Raw genomic sequence first — 24569 nt, 5'->3', positions numbered from 1 at the left:
GGTTAATTCTCAGCTTATCAAAACCATGGGTTTTTTTTGTTTTTGTTTTTTTTTGTTTTTATAATTAGGACTGTAAAACTGAAACTTGTTAAAGGCGGCCATGCCTTTCATTTGCTTTATGATAAGAAGGCAAACAGAAGTTAAACACTGCTTCCCTTATCTCACTTCATGACAGACTGTACAGGGTCAACTTGGTAACACATCATGCAGAACGTGCTGGCACCGATTCCAAAGTGTTCAGCGAGCCAAGCGCAGGTACACAGTCATTGGACAGGTACCGTAGGCTGCCTGTGTGCAGAAATAGAAGCCTGTGAGTTTTACATACTGCCACCAGAGCTCAGGGACTGGGCTGGGCCAGAGAAGAGGCCAGTCTCCAAAAAGGAAGTGTTGTGTTACTGGGGAAGCATACAAACCAAAATTCCAGTCCTGCCTTCTTGAAAGCAGCATAGTGCCAGATGAGCTGGGCGTGAAGGGAGGTCAACAGAGATGTTCTGCACACGCAAAGGTATGTGGAAATGCTTGCCAAGGCACTTGGGGAAATTAAGCAGATTTGAAGGGGTTCAGAGATTTCTTGTATTTTAAAAATCTAGGTGAACTGGCTGAACCTGACAATGCAATTAGAAGTTCTATCACTACTGCCTAGAGAAACGGAATGCTTGGTGAGGAGGCCAGGGCAGAGGAAATGCTATCAAAATACTAAATCTCAAATGAATATACATTTTAAAACACTTTATATGTGTGTGGTTGCCTTGTGATTTGTTGCTGATTAGGATTCTATAAGGAAGTGCTCCAAAAAAGAAAAAAAAATAGATTCAAATCATGATTTTGGTCTCATGTTCAGTGGCATTTGCAAGAAGTTATTAGTGACTTTCTCTCCAGGCCCTAACAGGGAAGCCTTGTCAGCCGGATTTCGGTATCCCCCTTAACTAAAAGTCATACAGGATGTGATGATGACATGCACCATGCTTTTTTAACTCCGTATTTCAGGTTTCAAAGACTTTTGGTGCACTTCATTAACCATTTCCTGACCATCTGCTAAAAATTGGCTTTTCTTTTTCTTTAGTGTCTTGTTTATGACTTTAAGTCTTGTAACCTTCAGAGAAGTAGGAGGTTCGGCAGTTTTATTTCTTCCTCCTTTTGAATGTTTTAAACGTTTGATCAAACAAACCAAAATAACATTATCCTTGATGAATCGACCTGTACTTTTAAATGGCAAGAATAAAGATATAAAAAGAAGCAAAGCATGAAAGTACCCCTTTGATAGTTAATGGCATGCAGCAGATGGAATTCATTATTGACTTTTAAAACAAAATTGCAATACATTATGATTTATTTATAGTTTTTGCCTTTCCAAAGAAGTAATTACCATTAACTAGTCCAGTTTTTCCTCTGTCACAAACAACTGTGTGTCAACATCTGAATATATGATAGTTTGCTACTTAGTCATGAGATTTAATGACATTAAAGTTAGTGCTCTCAAATTAGTAACAAATTGATAGGCACGATGAATAGCCAAAGAGTTGTGTATGTCTTCTTTTCATTTGAATAATTTAAAATTCAATTATTAAACATCATAGAATAACTTATGTAATTTCCGTTGCATAAAAGAGAATGTGTTAAATTACAAATAAACAACTGAATTTTATTTTTCTAGCTCATCACACAGATGTGATGATAATTCTAATATTTGCAAAATCCTCAGGAAAAATATTTAGGCAATTGCTTTCAAGCTAAACAACTATAATTCTAATCACAAATTTTAAGCTTTTAAGTCACTGAGGAGGCTAATCATGACACATAACAAAGCTGTGTTTCTAAGCTACATACAACATACTTAAATTGATTCCGCATAGTAAAAATCTTAATGGTAATCAAATTACAGTCAGTTTTATATGTACATAAAAATGGGAAAATCTAGACATGACTTTCTGGAGTTTACTAAAAAAATATGAAACTCCTTTTCAAAGCTGATGTATCTTTTGCTTCATATTTCTGTTTTCTGGGATAGGAAGATCTAGGGTGAACAGGATTGAGACCACATTTATATTTCATCAATGATCCTAGATTAGTTAAGCTCATTCTTCTATCCATCTGCCATTCCAGCCCCCAATCCCTTTTCTTCCAGTCTCCCTTCTCTCCATTTTTTCCCTCGCATCCCCTGGAAGTTACACATACCAGCATAGTTTTGTACAAGTGGGTCTGTTTCCCTCACCAGTTGCCATCATGCTGAAACTGAAGCATAGCAATAAATATTTCATACCTATAGCACTTAAGCATCTTCACCTCCATTATGCATTATGCTTCTTTGTACCTATTTATAGTCACTTAATAAATGTTTATTGATTGTCAGATAAAATTGTATTATGACTGATTTTTGACAATTGTTATGCTCCCTTGTAATCACTATCACTATATTTCCTTAAGTCTAGGATTCATTTTCTAAAACTTGCTTTATCATTTTTACTAGTAAATATTATTTTACAGTGTTGACCATCAAATATGACATGCAGTCTACTGCTTAGCTGAACTGCAAGACCCACCAGCACCTGCCTTTAAACAAAAATCTCTCCTTCTTGTGTTTTAGCACACAATCAAAGGCATCTTTGATTTGATAAATTCAGCAGTAAATATATGTATGTCTTTCGCTGTGCAATATGCTAAAGTCCGTGTACTTCATATTTAATTATTTAAAAGCACATAATTTTTCCTCATGTGGCTTACCCATGGCCCTGTTTGTCTCTGTTTAATTCTCTGCTCCTCCATGGTGTCTTTGCTGGTGATTCTACCTATTCTTTGTCCAAATGTCTTAAGGGAATCCTGGAAACCACTCAGAGAATATTATTAATAATTTAATTGCCGATGTTCAACTGTAATGAAATGGAAGGGGAACACAACTCTGATTCTAAAGACTAAGCCAGCACACGATTCTGCTTCTCTGAAAAGGCATACATTAAGCAGTATGAATTTCCACAGGCCCACCTAGAGAACTGCAACTGCGTTGTTTCTTTATAGTTGTGAAAAATGATAAAAAAACAGTCATGAATGTGGCTTATTTGCTACTTAGGTAAGGCCTTGGGTTTGATCTCCAGAATAACAAAAACAAAACTGAGACCAGATCTGACTGGTTTTCAGACTATGGGAGGGGTCAGGTATAAGATGCTTGCTGCACAAGTCTGGCCATCTGAGTTCAAGGAGAATAGTGACTCACTAAAGTTGTCCTTAGACCTCTAAATGCACACATGTATTAGCACTCACAGCCATACACTTGCATATCATATACACATGTATACCAATGATAACTGATAAATAAAAACATTGAAGAGTAAATATATCGAAGAATATATTTAAAACCACCAAGTGCTGTTAAATTATACATTTTAAAAATTAAATAATCAGTTTTACGAATCAACATTAAACTATTACTAGGTTCATGTGTTGGAAAAGGTTGATAAAAGGCAAAGAGGATGGACATCAGAAGAGGGAGAAAACAGGGAACAGGACAGGAGCCTACTACAGAGGGCCTCTGAAAGATACCCTGCAGGGTATAAGAGCAGATGCTGAGACTCATAGCCAAACTTTGGGCAGAGTGCAGGGAGTCTTATGAAAGAAGTCGGTAAGACCTGGAGGGGGCAGGAGCTCTACAAGGAGAGCAACAGAACCAAAAAATCTGGGCACAGGGGTCTTTTCTGAAACTGATATTCCAACCAAGGACCATTCATGGAGGTAACCTAGAACCCCTGCATAGATATAGCCCATGGCAGTTCAGTGTTCAAGTAGGTTCCATAGTAATGGGAACAGGGACTGTCTCTGACATGAACTCAGGAGCTGGCTCTTTTATCACCTCCCCCTGAGGGGGGAAGCAGCCTTGCCAGGCCACAGAGGAAGACAATGCATCCACTCCTGATAAGATCTGATAGACTAGGATCAGAAGGAAGGGGAGGAAGAGGACCTCCCCTATCAGTGGACTGGCATGGGTGGAGAAGAGGGAGGGAGGACAGGATTAGGAAGGGAGAAGGGAGGGAGCTACAGGTGGGAAACAAAGTGAATAAACTGTAATTAATAAAAATATAAATAAAAAAGGAAGCAGTTATATAATTAATAATACATATACATTCAGCCTATTTATCATTGTTAATAATGATATTGTCCATAAAAATGAGAATCTGAATTGTATCTGCAGAGAACTTTTGCACATTCTGCCTATTTTGAATCTCGGTGGTGATCATATGCTAGCCTCTGAGAGCTTCTATCCTTTTCTGAGTTAGCAACCCACAGCCCACAGCACCTCCTGCGGATTAAAAATAAAAGACATAGATTCTTCAATTCCTTTCCTATCTTTGTTCCTTCTATTTAAGAAGCAACATAAGTGCTTTTAGCAGTGGATTCTTACATCACTGAAAATCATTGAACAAGTTGTGCATGCCAGTTGTAGTATTAACATAGGCCTTTCCTTGGGGCTTTGCCTTTTAAGATGTCTTTTTGACAGTTTTGTAATTCCTCACATTCAAAGGAAAACACTGAAAGTAGAAAGTGAAAATTAGTCATCTTCATGTGTTTATTTGTGTTTCTTGGTCAAAATAGTTGGTCAAAACCCAACTGTAGCTGACTGTTGGTTTGGTCCTTTGTGATACATAAAGATGTTAAATTAAATAATACGAATACACATGTTAACAAAGCTTCCTCCCGCACACGTACGGGACAAGTTATATGTATAAGATAATGTGACTGAGGAAAATATACAACTCGTAATAGTTATTCTGAGCGGGCCTTCCACTGTCACAGCTATTCTGAGCTCACGTTGAGGGGAGACGATGCCAGAGGAAGTGACCTAAGTGGAGTTGGTCACAAAACTTCATATCCTTTTCCTCAGTTTTTAAGATTATCATCTTACAATTGGCTACTTACAAATGAATCCCAGAAAAGAACATAGCTATGTACAATTACCAGGAAACCAAATTCTTAAGACTTTGAAAAATCAACAATACAAATAACCTCGTTAGGATATTTATGTGAGTGTGTATATTCTATAATATTTGGCTTTAACAAAAGGCAAACATTTAATAATATTAACTAATTAAATAATATTAAATTTAATAAATAATACTGAATTTCACAGTTTCAAAAACATAAAATATGACTAAAATAAATATTATTGTACCTATAAGGCAGGGTTATTCAACTGTTCTTAAGACAGTATGGCTGATTTAATTCTGCTATAGTGACTGTAAAACACAAGATTTGTTTGGGTTTTGTTTTATTTTAGGCTAATCTTTTTCGTCTCTCATATATTATAACCCAACCACAATTTTCCTTCCCTCCTCTCCTTCCAGACCCCCTACCCCCATCCATTCCTCCTCCTCCATTTCCCTTCAGAAAAGGGCAGGCCTGCTATGGATGTCAACCAAACATGGCCTATCAAGTTGCAGTGAGACTAGGCCCCTCCTCTCCTTTTGTGTCTGGAAGAGGCAGCCCAGTGGAAGAAAAAGGGTTCCCAGGACACATGGGAGTCAGAGACTGCTTTTGTTAGGAGTTACTCAAGAAAACCAAGCCACGCAACTCTGACTTCTCTGTAGGTCGAGGTTTTGTAGCTGATTGGCGTCCCAGGCCCTCCACTGGAAGTCTTGCTGCTTACAGGAGATGGCCAGTTGAGGCTCCATATCCCCCATTGCTAGGAGTCTCAGGTAGGGGAACCCTCAGAGTCTTAGGAGCTTCCATTGCACTAGATTTCTAGCTCATCCCGAGAGGATCCCCTCCCGATTCCAGTTGTCTTTCCCTGTGCTCTCTCCCTCCATCCTTCCCCAACCTGATCCCTCCTGTTCCCATACCCACCTGCCCCCAGTCCACCTGTGATATCTGTTCTAGTTCTCCTTTCCAGGGACATGTATGTTTTTCCCTACCCCCTTGAACAAACCTTGTTAATTAGTTTCTCTGTGTCTGTGGATTGTAGTATGGTTATCCTTTACTTTAAGCTAATATCCACTTATAAGTAAGCATATACCATGTTTGTTTTCCTGGGCCCTGGTTGTCTCAGTCAGGATGTTTTTTGTTGTTTTTTTTTTTTAGTTCTATCCATTTGCCTGCTTATTTCATGTTTTTTTAACAGCTGAGTAATACTCCAGTGTGAAAATGTACCGCATTTTCATTATCCATTCTTCAGTTGAGGAATGTCCAGGTTGTTTTCAGTTTCCAGCTATGGACATAGTTAAGCAAATGTCCTCGTGATAGGATGGATCATCCTTTGGGTCTATGCCCAGGAGTGGTATAGCTGGGTCTTGAGGTCTGCCTATTTCCAATTTTCTGAGACACACAGTATTGGTTTCCAAAGTGGCTATGCAAGTTTACACTCCCACCAGCAGTGGAGGAGTGTTTCCCTTGCTCCACAGCCTAGCCAGCATGTGCTGTCACTTGTTTGATGGATCTTAGCCACTGTGACAGGTGTGAGATGGAATCTCAGAATCCCTGTGATTTGCACTTCCCTGATGACTAAGGATGTTAAACATTACGCACTTTTAGGCCATTTGAGACTCCTCTGTTTGGATCTGTACCTCATTTTTAATTAGATTAGTTGTTGTTGTTGTTTTTTTGATGTCCAGTTTCTTGTGTTCTTTAGATATTTTGGAAGTTAGCCCTCTGTCAAATGTAGATTTAGTGAAAATCTTTCCCATTCTGTAGGCTGTCATTTTGTTCTATTGACAGTGTCCTTAGTTAGGCTAATTTTTTAATGAGGGCTCTATAAAGCACAGGGTGACATTATGCTTGTATGGTTGAGGCTAGCCTCAAGTACCAGATCATCCTGTTTCCATCTATAAATTTCTGGAATTACAGGCATGTGCCACCATAGATTATTTCACAAAGAGGTAGATGTTTAATGGACATGCAGGTTTTTTTTTTTTTTTTTTGAGGATAAAATCCTTTTTTGTTTGTTTTTCTTTTACATTTTTTATTTTTTTAATATTAGTTACAGTTTGTTAACTTTGTATCCCTGATGTATTCCCCTCCTTCACTCCCTCCCAATCTCATCTCCCTCCCTCATCTCTTCCCTGCCCCTTTCCAAGTCCACAGAGGAGGACTTTGCAGCCAGTCCTGAAGATACCTGATAAACCAGGGTCAGATGAAAGGGGAGGAGGTCCTCCCCCATCAGTGGACTTGATAAAATACTTTTAAGAGGCAAGAGCAAGAACAGCATGTGCTGTTTTAAGGGATATGTGGGTAGAAATGGGAATGTAAGGACGTTTGTAGTCAGTACTTGGAAATACTGTTTCTTGGAAATAAACTGTTTCTGCAGGCAAAAGTCTTTCAGTATCTTGCTTAAGTTACCTTCTTCATTCCATTCTCACATTTCTTTTGCTGTTTTCTTGATTTTTTTTTTTTTGTCATCCAAGGATCCATAATTAATGCAGAAACCATGTCTTGCTATCACTAAAATGGGTTCTGCATTCAAACACAAAGATGAATATTTTACATATTTTTGCTATCTTTCCCTAAGTTTCTGTCCTCAGTATTACATTCTAGGGTTAACGGCATCAATGACCCTTTGTTTCCTTTGAAATACATTGTTGGACATAAACTTCCCAGTCCAGACAGTTACTGTGTCGTTCATGATGATGGTGATCCTCCAGCATCGAGGAAGAAAAGAGAAAGAATTTTTTTTTTCCACTGATGACAATAAAAACACATGCAAGTCATGGGTTCTACACTAAGCCACATTTTTCCAGCCTCCAGGAGTTTCTTCCATATGCTTTCATTGCAGCTAGATGGAAAATTCCAGTGTTATCTGACTTACACAGAACAATCACACGCAACAAAGAATTGTTACCATCACATTTTATTTTAAGTATGATGTGGCTTTTTTGACATAGTATAAATAAGCTAATGTATAAAATAATGGTAACACAAGTAGAACACAATGGGGAAGATGTAGTGTGAAAACATTTAATTACTGCGTCCTCAATAAGGAGGTTATGGGACTGCATAGTTGATAACTAAGTTTGGAGTCTGGGGAAAGAAACAGACACCAGAAATTAAAGGTCTCACTGAAGAAGCCATTCCAGAAAGAAGTGAGGAATGCCAAAACCACGTTTGTCCTCCCTCACAGCTCTGCCCTACAGTATAGTATAGAACCAATTAAAAGAGATTTTTAAATTTTGTTTCAAAAGATTTGAATCGATATTCCAGGAAAATCAGTTACTAGAGGGACTATTGAATTTAAATTGTGGTAGTATTTACTCAAAGGCATCATATAAACCATTTTGAAGATCAGCTCTTCCAAACTAACTCAATCTCTTCTTTATAGTATTCAAACTACAGGGTACTACCAAAGCAGAACAATAAACTCTGTTCCATATTTTTATATTTGCTAAAGTATTAGACCAGCGTTAGCTTCCAGCACTCAACAGTGTGAAAGGTCAATTATCCTGAGCCTGTATGGTATGAATTATATCTTGTGTTCGTTGCCTGATGATGTCTCACTTCTTTAAAAAGTCAGGCTTTCAGTTAGTCATTTTCCTCATCTCTCCAAGTCAGTCTGGACTTCCCCCACTGTCACTCAAAGCCTAACGGTCAAATCTAGCTTAGTGACAGACTGACGCATTAAAGGTCCTTATCAAGAGAGCTTAGTGGTGGACTTTAAATCAACAAGCAAGTAAAATGATAAGATGTTTAGATAAGAAATGCTAAGAAGAAAATAATAGAGTGATGTGATTGCCCAAGGTAGTAGGTAGGCAAGGTGTAATTAGTTTGGATAATGATGGGGATAATCTCTGAGAAGGTATCATTAGAGCTGGAGTTCATGATACAAAGGAGGCAACATGAAAGGATCTCACTGAAGAGCAAGGTTGGTGTTGATAAAGGCCTTGAGGTAGAAGTGAATTTGCTTTTTTCAACACATGGTAGTGCCTATTTCTATTGTGTGAAGAGACACCATGACCATGGCAGTTCTTATAAAGGAAAACATTTAATTGGAGCTGACTTACAGTCCAGATGTTTAGTCCATTATCATCATGGCAAGAAGCATGGCTGCATACAGGCAGAGGTGGACAGAGGTAGCCGAGAGGTCTATATCCAGATGGGCAGGCAACAGGAAGAGAGTGAGCATTTAAAAATGTTAATTACTATATAGACTTAAATACCATAGAATAGTCTTAAAATAAAACTTGAAAGCTGTAAATATACTAAGTGATTTTTGAAATCATGAAGCATCAAATTTACCTAATAGCTTAAAAAACTTGTCACAACACTGGAGAATTAAAACCTAGATCTATCCCCATTTTTAGGATCCCATAGTGGCAGTCTAAAAAACTAATTACAAAGACCTATAATGCTAAAATGATAGGCCAGTTTGACAGATTCCTTAAAGTGTATGTCTCATGAGAACAGTAGAAATTAGATAAACTCCTTATATGCCTATCTTAAACATAGAAGTAAATGTGTACTCAAAACATAATAAGGAAATGAGCTATTTTAAAGGCATTTATAGCTTTAATGTGCTCAATAACTTCTTTAAAGTGGTAGCTCAAGTTCTCTTGTATTATTTAAAATTTGAATTAAATAATCTTACAGAGCAAAACTATTTAAAAATACTAAAGGCATAAATGCCTTTTTCTCTATGTGTTCACACTTTTTCCAAATAGTCGCCCATAAGCAACAGCACAAATACCAAAATACATGTAGCTGTCGTGTAAGCAATTTAAATCAAAAGTGAAAAAAAAAATCATGTCCTTTTCAACATGAGGTGTCTATGCAGATCCTTCTGAGTTAGTAGAAGGAAGCAGCCCTTCCACACAGTTCAGCTTCTTCACCATCTCTAAGATCCTCCACTGTTCTTTGCCTTTCAGACTTCACATCTTATGTTGACACTCTGCAACAAAATGGCTGCAAGGGACTATAAAAGCGCAGGGCTGCTGCTGTAAGAAAAGCCTGCACTGTTGTGGTTAAGAGAATCTGGGACGTGTTTGTGAAGCTCTATGACAGTGTTTATGTATCACCGGTGCAGAAAGATGGCAGTATTGATCATGCCAGCAAACTACCCAAATACTTTTTTTCTGTTGCTTTCCTAAAGCCAAGAAACAGTGTCCTGATACTTAGATCCTCCATTTCCATCAGGAAATTTCTTGATTTCTAAAACAGCACCTAGACTCCATGTCAACCAGTACTAATAAAAAATATTTCAACAATACCATTGCTTGTGGGGTTTATGGTTAGCATAATTAAGCACTTGGGATGTGAGTCCCGTCTTAGTTGCTTTTCTGCTGCTGTGATAAGACTCCATTACCAAGGAAACATATAAAAAGGAAATGTTTAGGCTGGGGCTGTAGTCAAGAGCGTTAGAATTCATGGCCATCACGTGAGGGAACTGGTGTCAGGCAGGCGTTGGAGCAGTTAGCTGAGGGTTTACATCTCGGGCCACAAGCATGAGGCAGAGAAAGCTACCAGGGAATGGCATGGGCTTTTGAAACCTCAAAGCCCATCCCAAGTGGCATAATTTATCAGACATGGCCACACCTTTTAACCTTCCCAAACATCCACCAACCAGGGATCAAGTATTTAAAACGTATGAGGCCAGGGGCGGGGGAGGGAGGTGCATTCTCACTGAAACTACCTTAATTGTGTTTTCCTTGACTGGATGATTATTGGGAAGGGGGGATGTTTACATCACAGAGGATACCTTACCTCAAACTCCTTCAAGCACTCCCACTTCCTGAGTTCACATCCTCCACTCTCCATCATGGCTCCCAGAGCCTTTCGTGTGTGGTGATCTATCTTTATCAATATCTCTGGTGCTGTCCATCATATTCACACTGAGCTACTGTCAATAAGACTTTCCATTGTGTTGCTGTGAGGGATCAGTTAGAAAATAAGAAATATCGTCATCATTATCATCATCATCATCACTATCATCATCTTTTGAAAATTTACCTTTCCCCAGATGCCAAGGACTGGCCTGGTTTGATTGCTTCTGTATATTCTTTCATTAATATTCCCACACCCCATGAAATATAGACATTTTTATAAGCTCTATTTTACAAATAAAAATATCTAAAAATACAGATTTGGAAAGGTTAGGCAACTCAACCAAGGTCACACTTATAGATAGAAACAGTGTTGTAATTTTATCTACCTACCTCTGGACTTGATGGTTTTATAGCTCTTACTGCTGTCTGGCACAATGCCTTGTGTACAATTCCACTTGATTAAATATTCATTTTTAAAACCGCATTACTATAAAACTTAGAGTGTCTAGAACATTTTCCTTCCTTCCCTTGTCCCCCAAGGTTAGGTGGCCACTGCTTGCTTTGTTGGCTCTCTGTAGATGCCTAGTCTTCATCTGCTTGCTTCCACCATCCTCGTCTTTTCCATGCTGCACCGTGACCATAAGTTGATATCTGTATCTGTGATCTGTGGGGCCGTTCTGTGGGTGCGACATTTGTCTCCACTTAGCATCCTCTGAGCTGAGCACCAGGCAGAGCATACAAGTGTTGACCATTTGTGGGGTGAGGCAGGCTTAAATGTGTCTTGAAGTATATGGCACTCCCTTTAGGGATAATTCCTGCTTCTGTGTGACGTGACGCTTTAGCAACAGGTCAGCCAACACTCAGCTAGATTATTGTGAAAGAGCACAGTGAGACTTAAAAAGTGGGAGAGGGGGAGATGTCAAAGCGGCCATTTGACACCATTCCTCTTTTCTCTCCAGTAAGGGAAGGGCTTATTTTACCCCAAAAGTGAAAGATGCAGGAAGAGAAGCAACACTTTAATACAGTGAAATAACAAGAAAGCCTTTTTGTTTAAGTAAAAATTACACCTTATTCTCTTTTTTTAAAATCTATTTTGCTTATCTACTGTTCCTTTACATAACACAAACACTCACAGAATCACTGTGAGGCACAGAGATGCACAGGCATTCCTAAATTTGTACATCTTGAAGCAGGAGAGAACTCAACTGATAAGCACAGTGCCACTTAGGGAGTCAGCAAAGGCTCTAGGAATGGAGCTTTGATCTTTTGTCCTCTGGTCGCCATCTTCCAACTGCTACCTTGTTTTCTGAACAGTGTGTGGTACAATTGCCAAAGTAAACTTTGTCGCTGTCAGTGTGGTTCTATTTTTCATGTGTGATAACATTTTTAAATGCGCATAAGCAGATGTTTGCCTTCAGTTATTGTCATTATTATGTATTGTTATGTCAAATAGTACAAATGTGTTTCTGTAATCTATATCATCCCCTAAAGAGCTTATACATTTCAAAAGTACTTTATCAATTATAGAACATGTGAATGTTTACTATTCATAATTACACTGCAGAGGAATGTAAACTTTATATAAACTGTTTTAGAGAGAAAAAAAACCTTGAGTTGTAGAACCTCCCCACCATTCATTCTTGATTGCTATTCATTAATTTCCAGGTCCGATACAACTCTGGATGGAGATAGTTATAGTGTGAAACAAAATAATAGTCAATGTGACTGAAATACAGGATGGTGTTTCTATAAACAGCAGTCTTATTCTTAAAAGCAAGAACTTTCTGTATCTGTCTAGGAATTTATAGATGAGCCCCCAAAATCTCATTCTGTTTCCTTGACTCCTCTTTCCACAGGCAAGAAGTTGCTTCAAAGAGGTAAACTTTATAATAGTTGATTCATTAATTTCTTAAGTGTCATTACTTCATGTACAGTGTTGAGGAAATGTCTCTTTCCTTGGCTTGAAAGTTATTGCAAAGATCGGTGATGTGTGGAAAGGGGCTAACTGGCAGACTCTGGTAGACTCTGGGAACTAAGCAAACCGGATTGTGATGTCTAATGCTCCCATCCTCCTATCTCTCACTTGCATCTAAGAAAACAGACACAGGGATGGAAACTGCTATGCCTGTGAGTCTAACAAGGAAGTCTCAAAACCAAGTCTTGCTTGAGTTGGCTCCACTGTGATTCTGGTGTCGGAGTACATTATGCTATTGTTTTGATATTGGGTATTAGGGAAATGTATTGTGTGTTTTACCCTTGATAGCCACAAGACTGATATGCACTTGGGTAGACTATAGAGATCATTAGATAATGCAGAAGAGGAAGCAGCTTGATGGCAGATGAGAAAAGAGGAAGTATAAGGAGACATATTATTAACTAGAACTTTTCATTTGCTACATCTCTCGTTGTTAAATACCACTCTAAATATCTAAGTGTATGGAATTATCAGTACACATTCCTCATATTTGGACATGGTTCTAATTCTGGAACTCTTATTTAATTCCAAGCAGCGATTAGCTGTGAGCAGCAAGGATTGCTGTCTGTTGTGTTGCTGCTTGGGATAGTGTGGTTGGTGCAGAGCTGGAGGTGAGGAAGCTCACGGGTGCTTGGAGTGGAAGGGAGCTGTTACTTGGCATAGAGACAACTAGACTGTTGAAGATGAATTAAATATGTCTAATTCTGGTTCTGTGGTGAAGGATCAGGAAGACCAGGGTACATGTGGTGAGAGAGGAAGGGAAGAATGACTGGAGACTGGAGGTGCTTGAAGATTATCCTTGTAAGAGCTGCATGGGTTCTGTGTGCTTTGGAAACTACTGAAACGTTCTTTCCTTGATTTCCTCATCTGCATAAATAGGACATATGTATTCAGATAAATACAAACATGTATTCCTACAATTATATAATACAACCTCTGGTTTTCTAAAATATGACAACTTTTCAATAAATGCATGCTGTCTGTATAAAGCATAAAGTGTCATCATGACTTTTCCATACGTCCAGATAATATGCTTTGACCCTCCTCCCTATTACTCACTTCTCCCCTATTCTTTTCCACCTTTCACAGCTCCAGTAGCCCTTCTTTCACCTTTATGTCTTTCTCTTACCTAAATTCCACATGACGGCAAATACCCCATGTTTTGTTTTGTTTTGTTTTGGAGAGGTTTCTTCGGTTTAGCACAGTGATCCCCCATTCTTTCCATTTTCCTGCAAATGATGTAATTTAGTTCTTCTTTGTGGCTGAATGAAAGTCCACTGTGTGTATGCCATATTTTTTTATTCATTCATCTATGCGGCGTTCATCTAGGCCGGAGCAAAGGCTTGCTATTTTCAGCATGCGGTGGTAAACATGGATGCGAAGGCTCCACTTGAAGCAAGCTGGCTTTGAATCATTGGGGAGTCACTGGATCACAAGGTAGTGCTATTTTTAATTTTTGAGGAACCTCCACACTGCTTGCCATAGCAGCAGAACTAAATCTGCACCCTCACCAACAGCTCATTAACAGTTCCTTTTCCTCCTGTGTCTTTATAGCATTTATTCACATTTCTTTATAGTGAATGTTGCTACCTTTATGTGGGTATGACAGTCAACTTTACTAAATGGCTACAAATGGAATTTCAAATTGTAAAGCAAATCAAAGTTTTCAGAAATAATCTTCCTTACACTGCTCATGATTTGCATTTTTCATTTATTGGTTAGCAATTATAAGAAAAATGTATCAGAATGTATTTTGTTTGAACTTTTAAGTATATATAGATTGAATTATGAAAGTTAAAATACTTTATAGTTGTGAACTTAGGTTAGGACCATATCGTGAACATTTAACATGTTTTCATTGGATTGTTATTACTTGTCATCTTATTCAGTCAACCAGCATTTATTGAATAGCTACTGTAATTAGCTGAATCAGTCTATGAAGAAATATTGTATCTATATAAAGCCTATATAAACATGTAGCGATTTTTCCATACAAATATATACGGTAGATATAGTGCTAATATGGTCATTTAATTGCCAACTGAAAAACATAATCCCATCAGTGAACCTGTAGGCCAGTTTTCTGTGGAAACTGCCGTGTCTGCTGTTTGTTTTGATGTGTGCTGTAATACTATAACCCTGTTAGGCTGCTATGCCAAAAATATGCTAAATGCTTAGTATGAAATGAATATAAAATCAGAGTCCCTGGAAAAAATTTAGTTTATATGCTAGAAAAGAAGACAAATACTATTGATATTCACTGAAAAAATTGTATTGATATATTCCTTAAAACAAATAATAGGCTAGAAATATTGGCTTCCTAGAAAATTTAGAATGTAAAAAGATAAAACGCTGATCCAATTAGACATACTGTTCATGTTTTAGTAAAAATGTTTGGAGAAATATAATGCTGATTTCTTTGGTTAGGATAAAACAGGCTCTACTATTATTTGAGTAATTAATTATTAAAACACTTTCTGACATTTTTTAAATGGCTGAATTTTGGAAAACAAATTTGCCCTAAAATCAGAATATGTTTTTAAAATGTTTTGTGTTTGAGTAATTATACTTCTTCCAGCTCCTTCTTTGTTTGGCTTTTATCAATAATTTCAGGTTAAATGCATTTAAATGTCCAAAAATAAAGCAAGTTGTCAAATAAGATACGCTTCCTTTATTGGCTAGTGCCTATTCTATATTAATCCAAATTTTGGCTTCAGTGCAATAGACGGATGGAACAATAAGTAGGTGGTTAAAGAGACTGACAGTTACAGAAGGAAAGTACTTTATATGCTGCTCTTTTTCATGTAAGTCTTTGCTTTTTGTTGTTGTTGTTGATAATGATGTGGTTTGCCTACTGTCTCAAGTTGTTCTTTGTTCATGGAATTGCATATACTGTAATCCACATAACACACAATGATAAGCAGGCAGCACTGTGATGATGTCACAACATTTTCTATTCCTTTGCAGTGTGAAAACTCTCCCAAGTAACTCTTCAAAAGTAATAGACTTACAAAATCTTCTGTCAACTGTCTCTTTACTCTCAGTATTGCTTGTCAATTCTAACCTCTTATGCTACTCTCCATATATCATTTCACTAAGAAAGTAAATCTATAGAACAAATATATTCACAGATCTGTAAGAAATATCTAAAAAAAAAAAAACAAAACAAAAAAAAAACCTCAAGGAAAAAGAGTAAAACAATGTTGGACTCATTGACTAACTTGTTTCTGTGCTGATCACCTGAGCTATGGAGGATGACTCTTCAGTTATTCTATGCTGCTGGAATTTATTATAAAGAAGGGATGCATTTACAAATTTTGCTTCACCTTGCAATTGCAGATTTTACATTCACATCAATCATCTGCTGTGGTTATAAAGTCAGTCATATAGTTCTGAATGCATGTGTTGTCTCATATTACCCTCAGCCTCCTTCCGTAGTGTCTCAACGTTCTTCAAATAACAAGACTATTTTGCAGGGGAGGGTCTCTCTAAACTTCACTGGACTATTTCATAAAGATAAGGAAATTCTTAGACTTCTAAGTTCAACATTCAATAACCTCTTTCAAGTTTACTCTCTAACTTAACCCTTTTCTTCCCATCAAAACTACCTTTCTGACACCTAGAAAGGCATGTAATTCATAAAGGATTCAATATATATATTCAATATATATATATATATATATATGATTAAACATCAAACTCCCGTGGTTTTGTATTTTTTATTATGCTGATTGTTTTCAACACACTTTGTATTATATTTTATTATTTACATTTTATAATGAACTACTGGAAACTTGGATGAATTGATGTAAAATATAAACAGTCTCAAATAATCTGAAAGAGGAGTTAAAACATGAAAAGTAAAACATCCAAAAGCTTATCAAGATTATGCCTAGTTTTGTGATATATGCTACACAGAAGCCAGGAAGAGTTCTGCCTCATTCTAGGTGAATCTAAAATGGACAAAGAGTTAAAACACTAGTCTTCAAAGAAATGCTGTAATAACTGAAACATTTGGAAGAAGAAAGAGTACAGGCTTAACAATAAAAACATGCATTTATTGGACACTAAACATGTAATGTCTTCATGGCAACCATATAGAATAAGAATGATGATTTCACCCATTCACAAGTGAAGAAATGTACATAGTAAGTGTAAGGTGGTATATGTAAGAAGTGAGGGAAGCAGAAATTAAATCATAGACATTTGGTGCTAGAGCTGATCTTTAGCACCTCAGTCACGAGAAAAGCAGAGGCATGATATTCATAGAGAAGGAATAGCTCATTCAACCACACAATATTGTAAGGTATTCATACGGAAGCAAGTGAACTGCAATCATTTCGAGCTTTGAATTATCATCATTTGTTATTAAAAAAACAGTTTTGAAGGAAGAATAGGTTAAACAATAACATGGAAAAAAGCACGAAGAAACAGGGTAGCTGGCCCACTTGCCAGCATTGGCATGCCACAAACAAGACCAATGAGGTCTTTGCTAGATGCTGCTTGCAAGTGTGTCACCAGAAAGACTGTCACTGGCACACCACGGCTGGCCTTCTGCAGCCCCTGAATCATAAGCACACCAAGTGACTGATTTATAACAAAAGGTTTGGAAACACTGGTCACAGTATCTAGAGACTTAAGCTGTGGGGGCATGGGCCTGCTGTGTTATTTAGGAACTCAAAAGGAAACATGCATTTTAGTCAATGGAGACTTTTGGTCAAGGGTTAGTAATTAAATTCTACAAATGAAAAAGGACAAATTTCACTAAGTATACTTTAAAATTATGGATTGATGCTGAAATGTTTAAAGTTTAGATACACATGGTAAGCATAAATGTCTGGAGTTTCCCTCCGGAGGTTTCAGCAAAGAAGATAGCAGTGACATTATTCAAACATGACAAAACCTTAAAAATTGCTGGGTTTGCGCCATTGCTTATTCTATACTGCCACAATGGGGTGTGTTAGAATTGTCTATAAACTTGTTCAAGGACTAAAAAAAATTAGTTTCATGCCTAAGCAGTTTTATAAATACATGTTAAAGAGAATTTTCATATAGTAAGAGTGACTAATAATTTATTTCCAGAAATCTTTCTTCAAAGTATCTTAAATCCAGGAGAATTCATTTGATCTGGGGCAATTTTAGAAACTATCCTTACAAATCTGTCAAGCATCTTTTCTCAAAAATTGTTTCACAATAGGTGTTATGCTCTGTGAATGTGACTATGAGTCTGAGACTTAATGCCATGGGTACAACTTGAACAATCTATGATGATGCCTCTGAGTTTCCCTCTCTTCTCATGGCATGCTTTCCTGGCAGTTCACTTTAGTGGCTCACTCATGAACCTTTATGCTACCTACTCATGGAAAAAAAGCATTTACCAGGGAGTCCTGTACTCATCTCATTCTTTTGAGGTTATGTGCATGACACACAGACTAAGGCCTTTGGAGTATGTAATTAACTGGAAACCTTCAAGCTGGTGTGTGCTTGTCATGTAGAAAGCCTTTCAACAGCATATAAATCCCTTGATGTACTTGCCCACTATAAAGCATATCACATTGTTCTTTCGAGCAAAGAAGTCAAAATTAATTCCACAAACTATTAAAAACCAAACCCCTTTAAACTTACTATCGGGCACTATTTATGGGAGCACATAGGTAGATCCACAGGCTGCTTCTTTAGAAACCCAAGATCAGTTCTCAGAGACCAGAAAATAAATACATCTAACACTCCCAAAGGTAGACGCCCTGCTGCCCGTGTAGGAGCACTAGGCTCTGGCTGCTGCGGTAGGCACCCTAGCTTGACAGAGAGAGGCAGCGTACCAGCATGGATTTGCTTCGGGAACTCATCTCATCTCAGATACAAGCAGCTGCCCTTGGGTGATGCTTATGCTTTAGTGTATTGCTATGGACTATAAGGAATAATCAAGAATGGTTGTTCTGAACCTGTGGGTCATGACCCCTTTGAGGGTCACCAAAGACCTTCAAAACCCACAGATATTTGCATTACAATTTGTAACAGTAGTAAAATTACAGTTATGAAGTAGCAACAAAAATAATTTTATTATTTGGGGGTCAACACACCTTCAGGAACTGTATTAAAGAGCCATAGCAGAGAACCACTGATCTAGAAGAGCTGAGATTTTTATTTAGACAAATATAGGTTAGAAGAAACAAATGAATAACTGAGCAGGCGAGTGGAGAAAATATTAGATCCCACCCTAAGGCAGAGTTGCTGGTACTCAGTGCTGCCTCCTATCCTTAGGCAGGTATACCACCTCCTCAGGCTTCCTATGTAGGAAGCCACATTCCTAGACATGTGTGATTTTCAAGTTTGTAGACACTTGTTTGTTTGTTTTTATCTCCCTCTTCTGTATTGTCCCAGCAAATGTCCAGTCTATAGTCTGTCTCTGATCTCTTGACAAGAATAGCATCCGCCTACCTGGGAAGTCATTCCTTTGACATTTACAAACATGTTCTCTCAGTCTCTCGTTTGTCTCTTGTGCAGCACAATGTTTAATTTTCATGTAGAAAATTGTAATTAGAATAATAAGCATTGCTGGCCTCTTTGCTACTATTAATATTTTTCTAAAATACAGGTATATTTGAGAGATAACATGTTTCTACCTATGTGGATGGGTTTGTGAGGCAGTGTGATTTAGCATTTCAAAATTTAAGGACTGAAAGTAAGAACATATAGTAACATGTCTGCAATCTTATTTCCTTTTCCTATTTGAAAAAGTTATTACAGCTAAAGAAAAAGCTTAAATATATGCACTGACATGTAAGTGAGCATTCGTGTGCACATTTAAATGGGTTCTATGTAGAAGTAAGACAACAACGTAATACAGCTCAAGAATCATCTCCTCTCATGGGAAGATCAAGGCATAAAAGTAAACACATGTTAAATAAACACTGGGCTTGCCTTCCTAATGTGGAAGCCAGTAATAATACAGACAATCCAAAGAACAACCTATAAAATGGACATATTTATAGATGGAAATCACTGCAATGAATTTTCAGGTAAAAAGCACTGGCAGAAAGTCACTTCAGTGTTCATTGGACAGAATTTCCATGGAAAAGAATGCCTTTACTTATAAGCAAGAACAATTTTGCATTGTTATTAGCTACGCAAAGAACAAAAATGCAAATTAGCTCCTGTAGAATATAAATTCTATGACCCACAGCAGCACATTTTAGTTACAGGTATAGATGCTTTTTATTTTTACTTTTTTTCCCCACAATATTCATTACATATCCCATTTGAAGCCCCCTCCCTCAAGTACTCCCAGTCCCACCCTCCTTCCCTCCTTCCCTCTATCCCCACTGAAAGGGGGAGTTCTTCTCTGCCAACTGCCCATAGCTTATCAAGTCTTATCGGGACTGCCTGGATCCTCTTCCTCTGTGGCCTGGTAAGGCCGCAGTACCAGGGGCAAAGAGCAGGCAACCAAGTTCATGACAGAGACAGCCCCAGCTCCCCTAACTGGGGAACCCACATGGAGACTGAACTGCCAATCAGCTACATCTGAGCAGGGAGTCTAAGTCCTCTCCATGCACGGTCCTCAGTTGGTGCATTAGTCCCTGCAGGACCACCTGGGCTCAGATTGTTTTGCTTTGTTGGTCTCCTTGTGGGGATCCTGTCCCCTCCAAGTCCTTCTACCCCCTCCCCTTCTTCCATAAGACTCCCTAAAAACAAGGAAATCATGAAATTTGCAGGGAAAAGGATGGAACTAGAAAAGATTGTCCTGAGTGAGGTAACCCAGAAACAGAAAGACAGGCATGGCATATACTCACTTATAAGCAGATATTAGCTGCTTAATACTGGACATCTATTCTAATGATGGATTCATGAAAGTGCTTGCCTCATATTTTATTGATGAACTTACAGCTGAATTGGCTATTGGGAGGCAGGACTTTTGGGGGGAAGTAGGAGAAGTAGTATGTGTCTTGTTTTACTCCTTCTCTCCTTTTTCTCCTCCTCTCTCTCCTCTCTTCTCTCCTTTTCATCTTATCAGCTTAATGAGCGTTAACTGAGCAGTTTCACTCCAAACATTTCTATACCACGATGTCCTTCTTCCCTGCAATCCACAGTCTAAGCATTCGCTGACTAAATTCTGAAAATTTAGCCAAAGATGAAAATTTCTTTTGTTTTTCATGGATTTTTTTTCTACAGCAAGAGGAAGCTGACTAATACACATGATAATTAAGATTATTGTCCTCTGCTTAAACAGATAATACTCGTGGAGATCTTAAGGGTGGGTATACAGGCCTCTGGATAGAGCTGTTTTATATTTGTTAATTTTTTCAAATAAGCTTAGCAATTGTTTTCACCATGGCATTTCATACACACTTTATTTTTGCTGGTTCTCTTCTGGACTTTTCCATGTCCCAGCCCTCACCCCAGCTCCCACTGCTCTTCTTTATTTCCCACTAACCACCTCCTTCTTCTACATGTGACATGCGTTAAGCTCTGTTTTATTTTATCTTAAACTCATGGTTGCTTTGGGGGAGGGGAGGTAATAAGTATATCAACTTTAAAGTACAGTAACTCCCTGTCTAAAAATAATTCATATACACATACATACATACACATACATACAGATGAGCACACACTCACACATATCCACAGATACACACGAAAACACTAACATAAGGCGAATACACAGTAACACACTCACACACATACAAACCCTCACATACACAGGTGCATACACACTCACACATTCACATGATAGACACACCGATACACATACCCACAGGCACACACACACACTTACATGCACAGATAGATATAAATAGAAATTCGATAGCACGTAATCTTTACGTTGAGAAAAAATCAATCTATAACATTTTTTGGCACAATCCACTGTTACTTTACAAACCAATGTTCAGACACATGCATGTATTAAAGTTACATCTGGTAAAAATAAACTTAATCTTCTGAAGTTCAAATTCTGCCATGAGACAATGTTTAAACACAAATTCTTAAAGAAATGTTTTTCAAAATGTTAACCAAACACATACCATATTTAAACATAGTATTTGAAAGAGGACCCAGCATACTTTTACAAGTTCCCAAATCAAACTAAAATATATGCATATAATAAAGTTAAATTTACTTAGCTTTATTCATTACAAGCCATTGCCCAATTTCAGTGCAATCACAGAAGAAAAATTCATTTCAAATTTCATTAGGTGAAGTTTTCAGAAAGCATCTGCATAGGTGGCAGTGTAGCTTTAGACCTATTAAATACATGGTATCATATTAATAGTGTTCACATTCAATGTTAGTAGCCAAAGAAGTACCACTCTGCCCACAGGGAGGTACTCCTCACACTGCTATGTTCTTCCTTCAACATATGGACATATATCACACCGTTTTTTCAGTCCCAGATTCCGCTGTGCTAATTGCAGCTAAGTTCAATTGGTGTAAAGAGAACATCAGAGATGAGGTGTCTTAAATGGAACCACAAAGCTTCAAAAGTTATTAGATTAAAAAAAAAACATAAAGATGAAAGAGAAAGCAGAGAAAGACATGTTTTAAACTAGCAGCAATGTGGCACCCCTTCCCCATCTCTGTGAAGTAGATATGAAAGCCAATGGAGGGAGGCTGTCTGCAGGCAGAGCACAGCAAGTGCAAGTGTTAAGGATGTTAGATAATGTGACCAGATAGATGCAGGATAAAATAAGCCTTTCTTAAGGCATGCCATAAAAGTTCCTGGGGACAGGATGTGGTGAAGAGTGGTTAATCTCTCCTCACATCTCCTCCAGCAGTATTTTCAGTGTGGGCTCTATTGAAATTTGAATCTGGACACTGAAGGGGCATCTGAGTATTGTGTCATTGTTGGCAGCATCCTTGGCCTCAACCTAGCAGGTTGAGTTCTAGCAGTATATCCTTTCTTTAGCAGGATCTCCAGGTTTTACCACATCATTTCTGTAGGAAGAGTTGCCATACTTAATAAGTAAAATGAGGAGACACCTAGGTAGAATTTGAATTCCAGACAGTAAAGGACATTTTTGGTGTAGGTGTGAGCCATACAAATACTGTTTATCTGAGATGTCCCATGAAGAGGGCTCCTGTTCATCCCAGAGCCCTACTTGGGTGGACAGTGAAACACCGTACCTGAAAACCCCTATGCTATGAGTGTCAGTGAAAAGAGAATACACAGGACATTCTTGACTGACCCACCCGATGCTGTCTCCTTCCTGGGATTTACAGACCCTGATCTCCTGGTTGCACAGGGCAGCTCTATGACCTCCTTCACAGAGACAATGTGAGTTATACTGGAAACAAGATGTGCAACCTTTAGTGCAGTGCCCCACATAGGAAACAAGACATATGAACCTAGCCAGTGATTCCTCAGGAGGTATTGTCATATTCATTCTTCTCTGGAGCACCATTTCATTAACAAGACAAAGAGCTGAAATAGACATAACAGGAAGCCTGTAAGAACTCTAAATATTAGGTGTGCATTGAAGTCATCTGAGAAGTTTCTTGCTGGATATCTATGACCAACAACAGATAAGTCCATATTTAATGGATCTTGGTGTGGCATGAATGTGGGCTTTTTAAAACTTGTCAGGTATCCCAAAATATGTAAGCAAAGGCTGAGTACCTTGGTGGAAAATACCACATAATAATTGGTGATCTAGTAATGAAGAGAGGAAGGAAGCTATCTTTATTCCTTCTGATTTGGGGGCTGTTGAAAGCATCTTGGGTAAAACACAGGGAACAACAACAAGTATTTCTCCCGTTCACTCAACAGTACCCTACCTGAGCACCATACCATAGTCTTTTTTTTTTTAAGAATTTATTTCTTTATAATTTATACAATGTTCTGCCTGCATGTGTGCCTGCATGCCAGAAGACGGCACCAGATCTCATTATAAATGGTTGTGAGCCACCATGTGGTTGCTGGGAATTGAACTCAACAGTCTTTGGAAGAACGTCCAGTGTTCTTAACCTCTGAACCATCTCACCAGCCCCCCGCCCCCCGACCATAGTCTTAAAAGGGAAAATTTCTGCCTTCATTGTTGTACTACAGAAAGACAGGAAATAAAGAGGAGACATATTAATCTAATTTTAAAGTCTAGAACTAAAGAAATACAGCACCAGCAACAATCAAGCTCTTGAAAGAAAGTGTGGGCAGCCGTAATAAGAAAGGAAAATGGGAAGAAACCATTGTGTTTTGACAAGGTATTTGCTCAACTTGCTCATAGCAGTAACATAAGCATGAATGACACATTGCCAGGTATGAATCAATTACTAAACAGTGGCAGAAAACTCTTCAATGCATGTTAGCAAGGCCAACTGTGAGGTTTTAAGTATGTAGAAGAAACTCAGCATAGGGGAGGTCACATGCTAGCACCAGACAGGCAGGACCAGGGAGAATCTCTTTGGAAGAAGCTGTACATTGTTTACATTATAATTAGAAGGGCAAAGTTTAATTCCCATGGTGCTTTCTTTGCAGTCACCAACAATGAACTGAACTAAGGAGAACTGAAGTGTCAGGCTGAAGAAATGTATAAACTAAGATTAATGGAGGATATGAATATGGGATACTCACAGCTACTGTGTGTGAGTGCCAACTCCTTGGTCCAGGAAGCGGAGTTACTGAGAATTTTCATATGTGGCTACAGAACCACAGACACTTTGATAATACATTTAGAAGAAAAGTGATATATCTGGCAAATGTATACTGTACCTTGTAACAAATATATTTATGGGATAAAATATTGGAAGTTTGTATTGCATTCAGTTCTCAACGTGCTAAGCTTGCAGTTCCTGGGAGTAGCTAAGTGAGGAGTGGTTCTCTAAAGGTCGATCTGTGCACCTAGGCTCACCTCCAAGTTCCTTGGCCGCTTCGG

The 24569-nt window shown here is 38.1% G+C and overlaps 1 protein-coding gene across 11 annotated transcripts in view; it reads left to right on the top strand.

Annotated features, from left to right (window-relative positions):
• Oxr1 (oxidation resistance 1) overlaps positions 1 to 24569 on the top strand; it is a 423086-nt gene that overhangs the window by 314863 nt on the left and 83654 nt on the right. The window contains exon 1 of one of the 11 annotated variants that reach the window (XM_060389505.1): positions 487 to 505. The exons of the other annotated variants lie outside the window; for them this stretch is intronic. Within the exon in view, the coding sequence (XP_060245488.1) occupies positions 487 to 505 (19 nt within the window). Of the gene's footprint in view, positions 1 to 486; positions 506 to 24569 lie in introns of those variants that run through there. 11 annotated transcript variants of the gene reach the window in all.

Source organism: Meriones unguiculatus, chromosome 8 (assembly GCF_030254825.1).
Source record: "Meriones unguiculatus strain TT.TT164.6M chromosome 8, Bangor_MerUng_6.1, whole genome shotgun sequence".
NCBI lineage: Eukaryota > Metazoa > Chordata > Mammalia > Rodentia > Muridae > Meriones > Meriones unguiculatus.
Note: the sequence above shows the minus strand (reverse complement) of the source record. Positions and strands in the feature narration are given on the sequence as shown.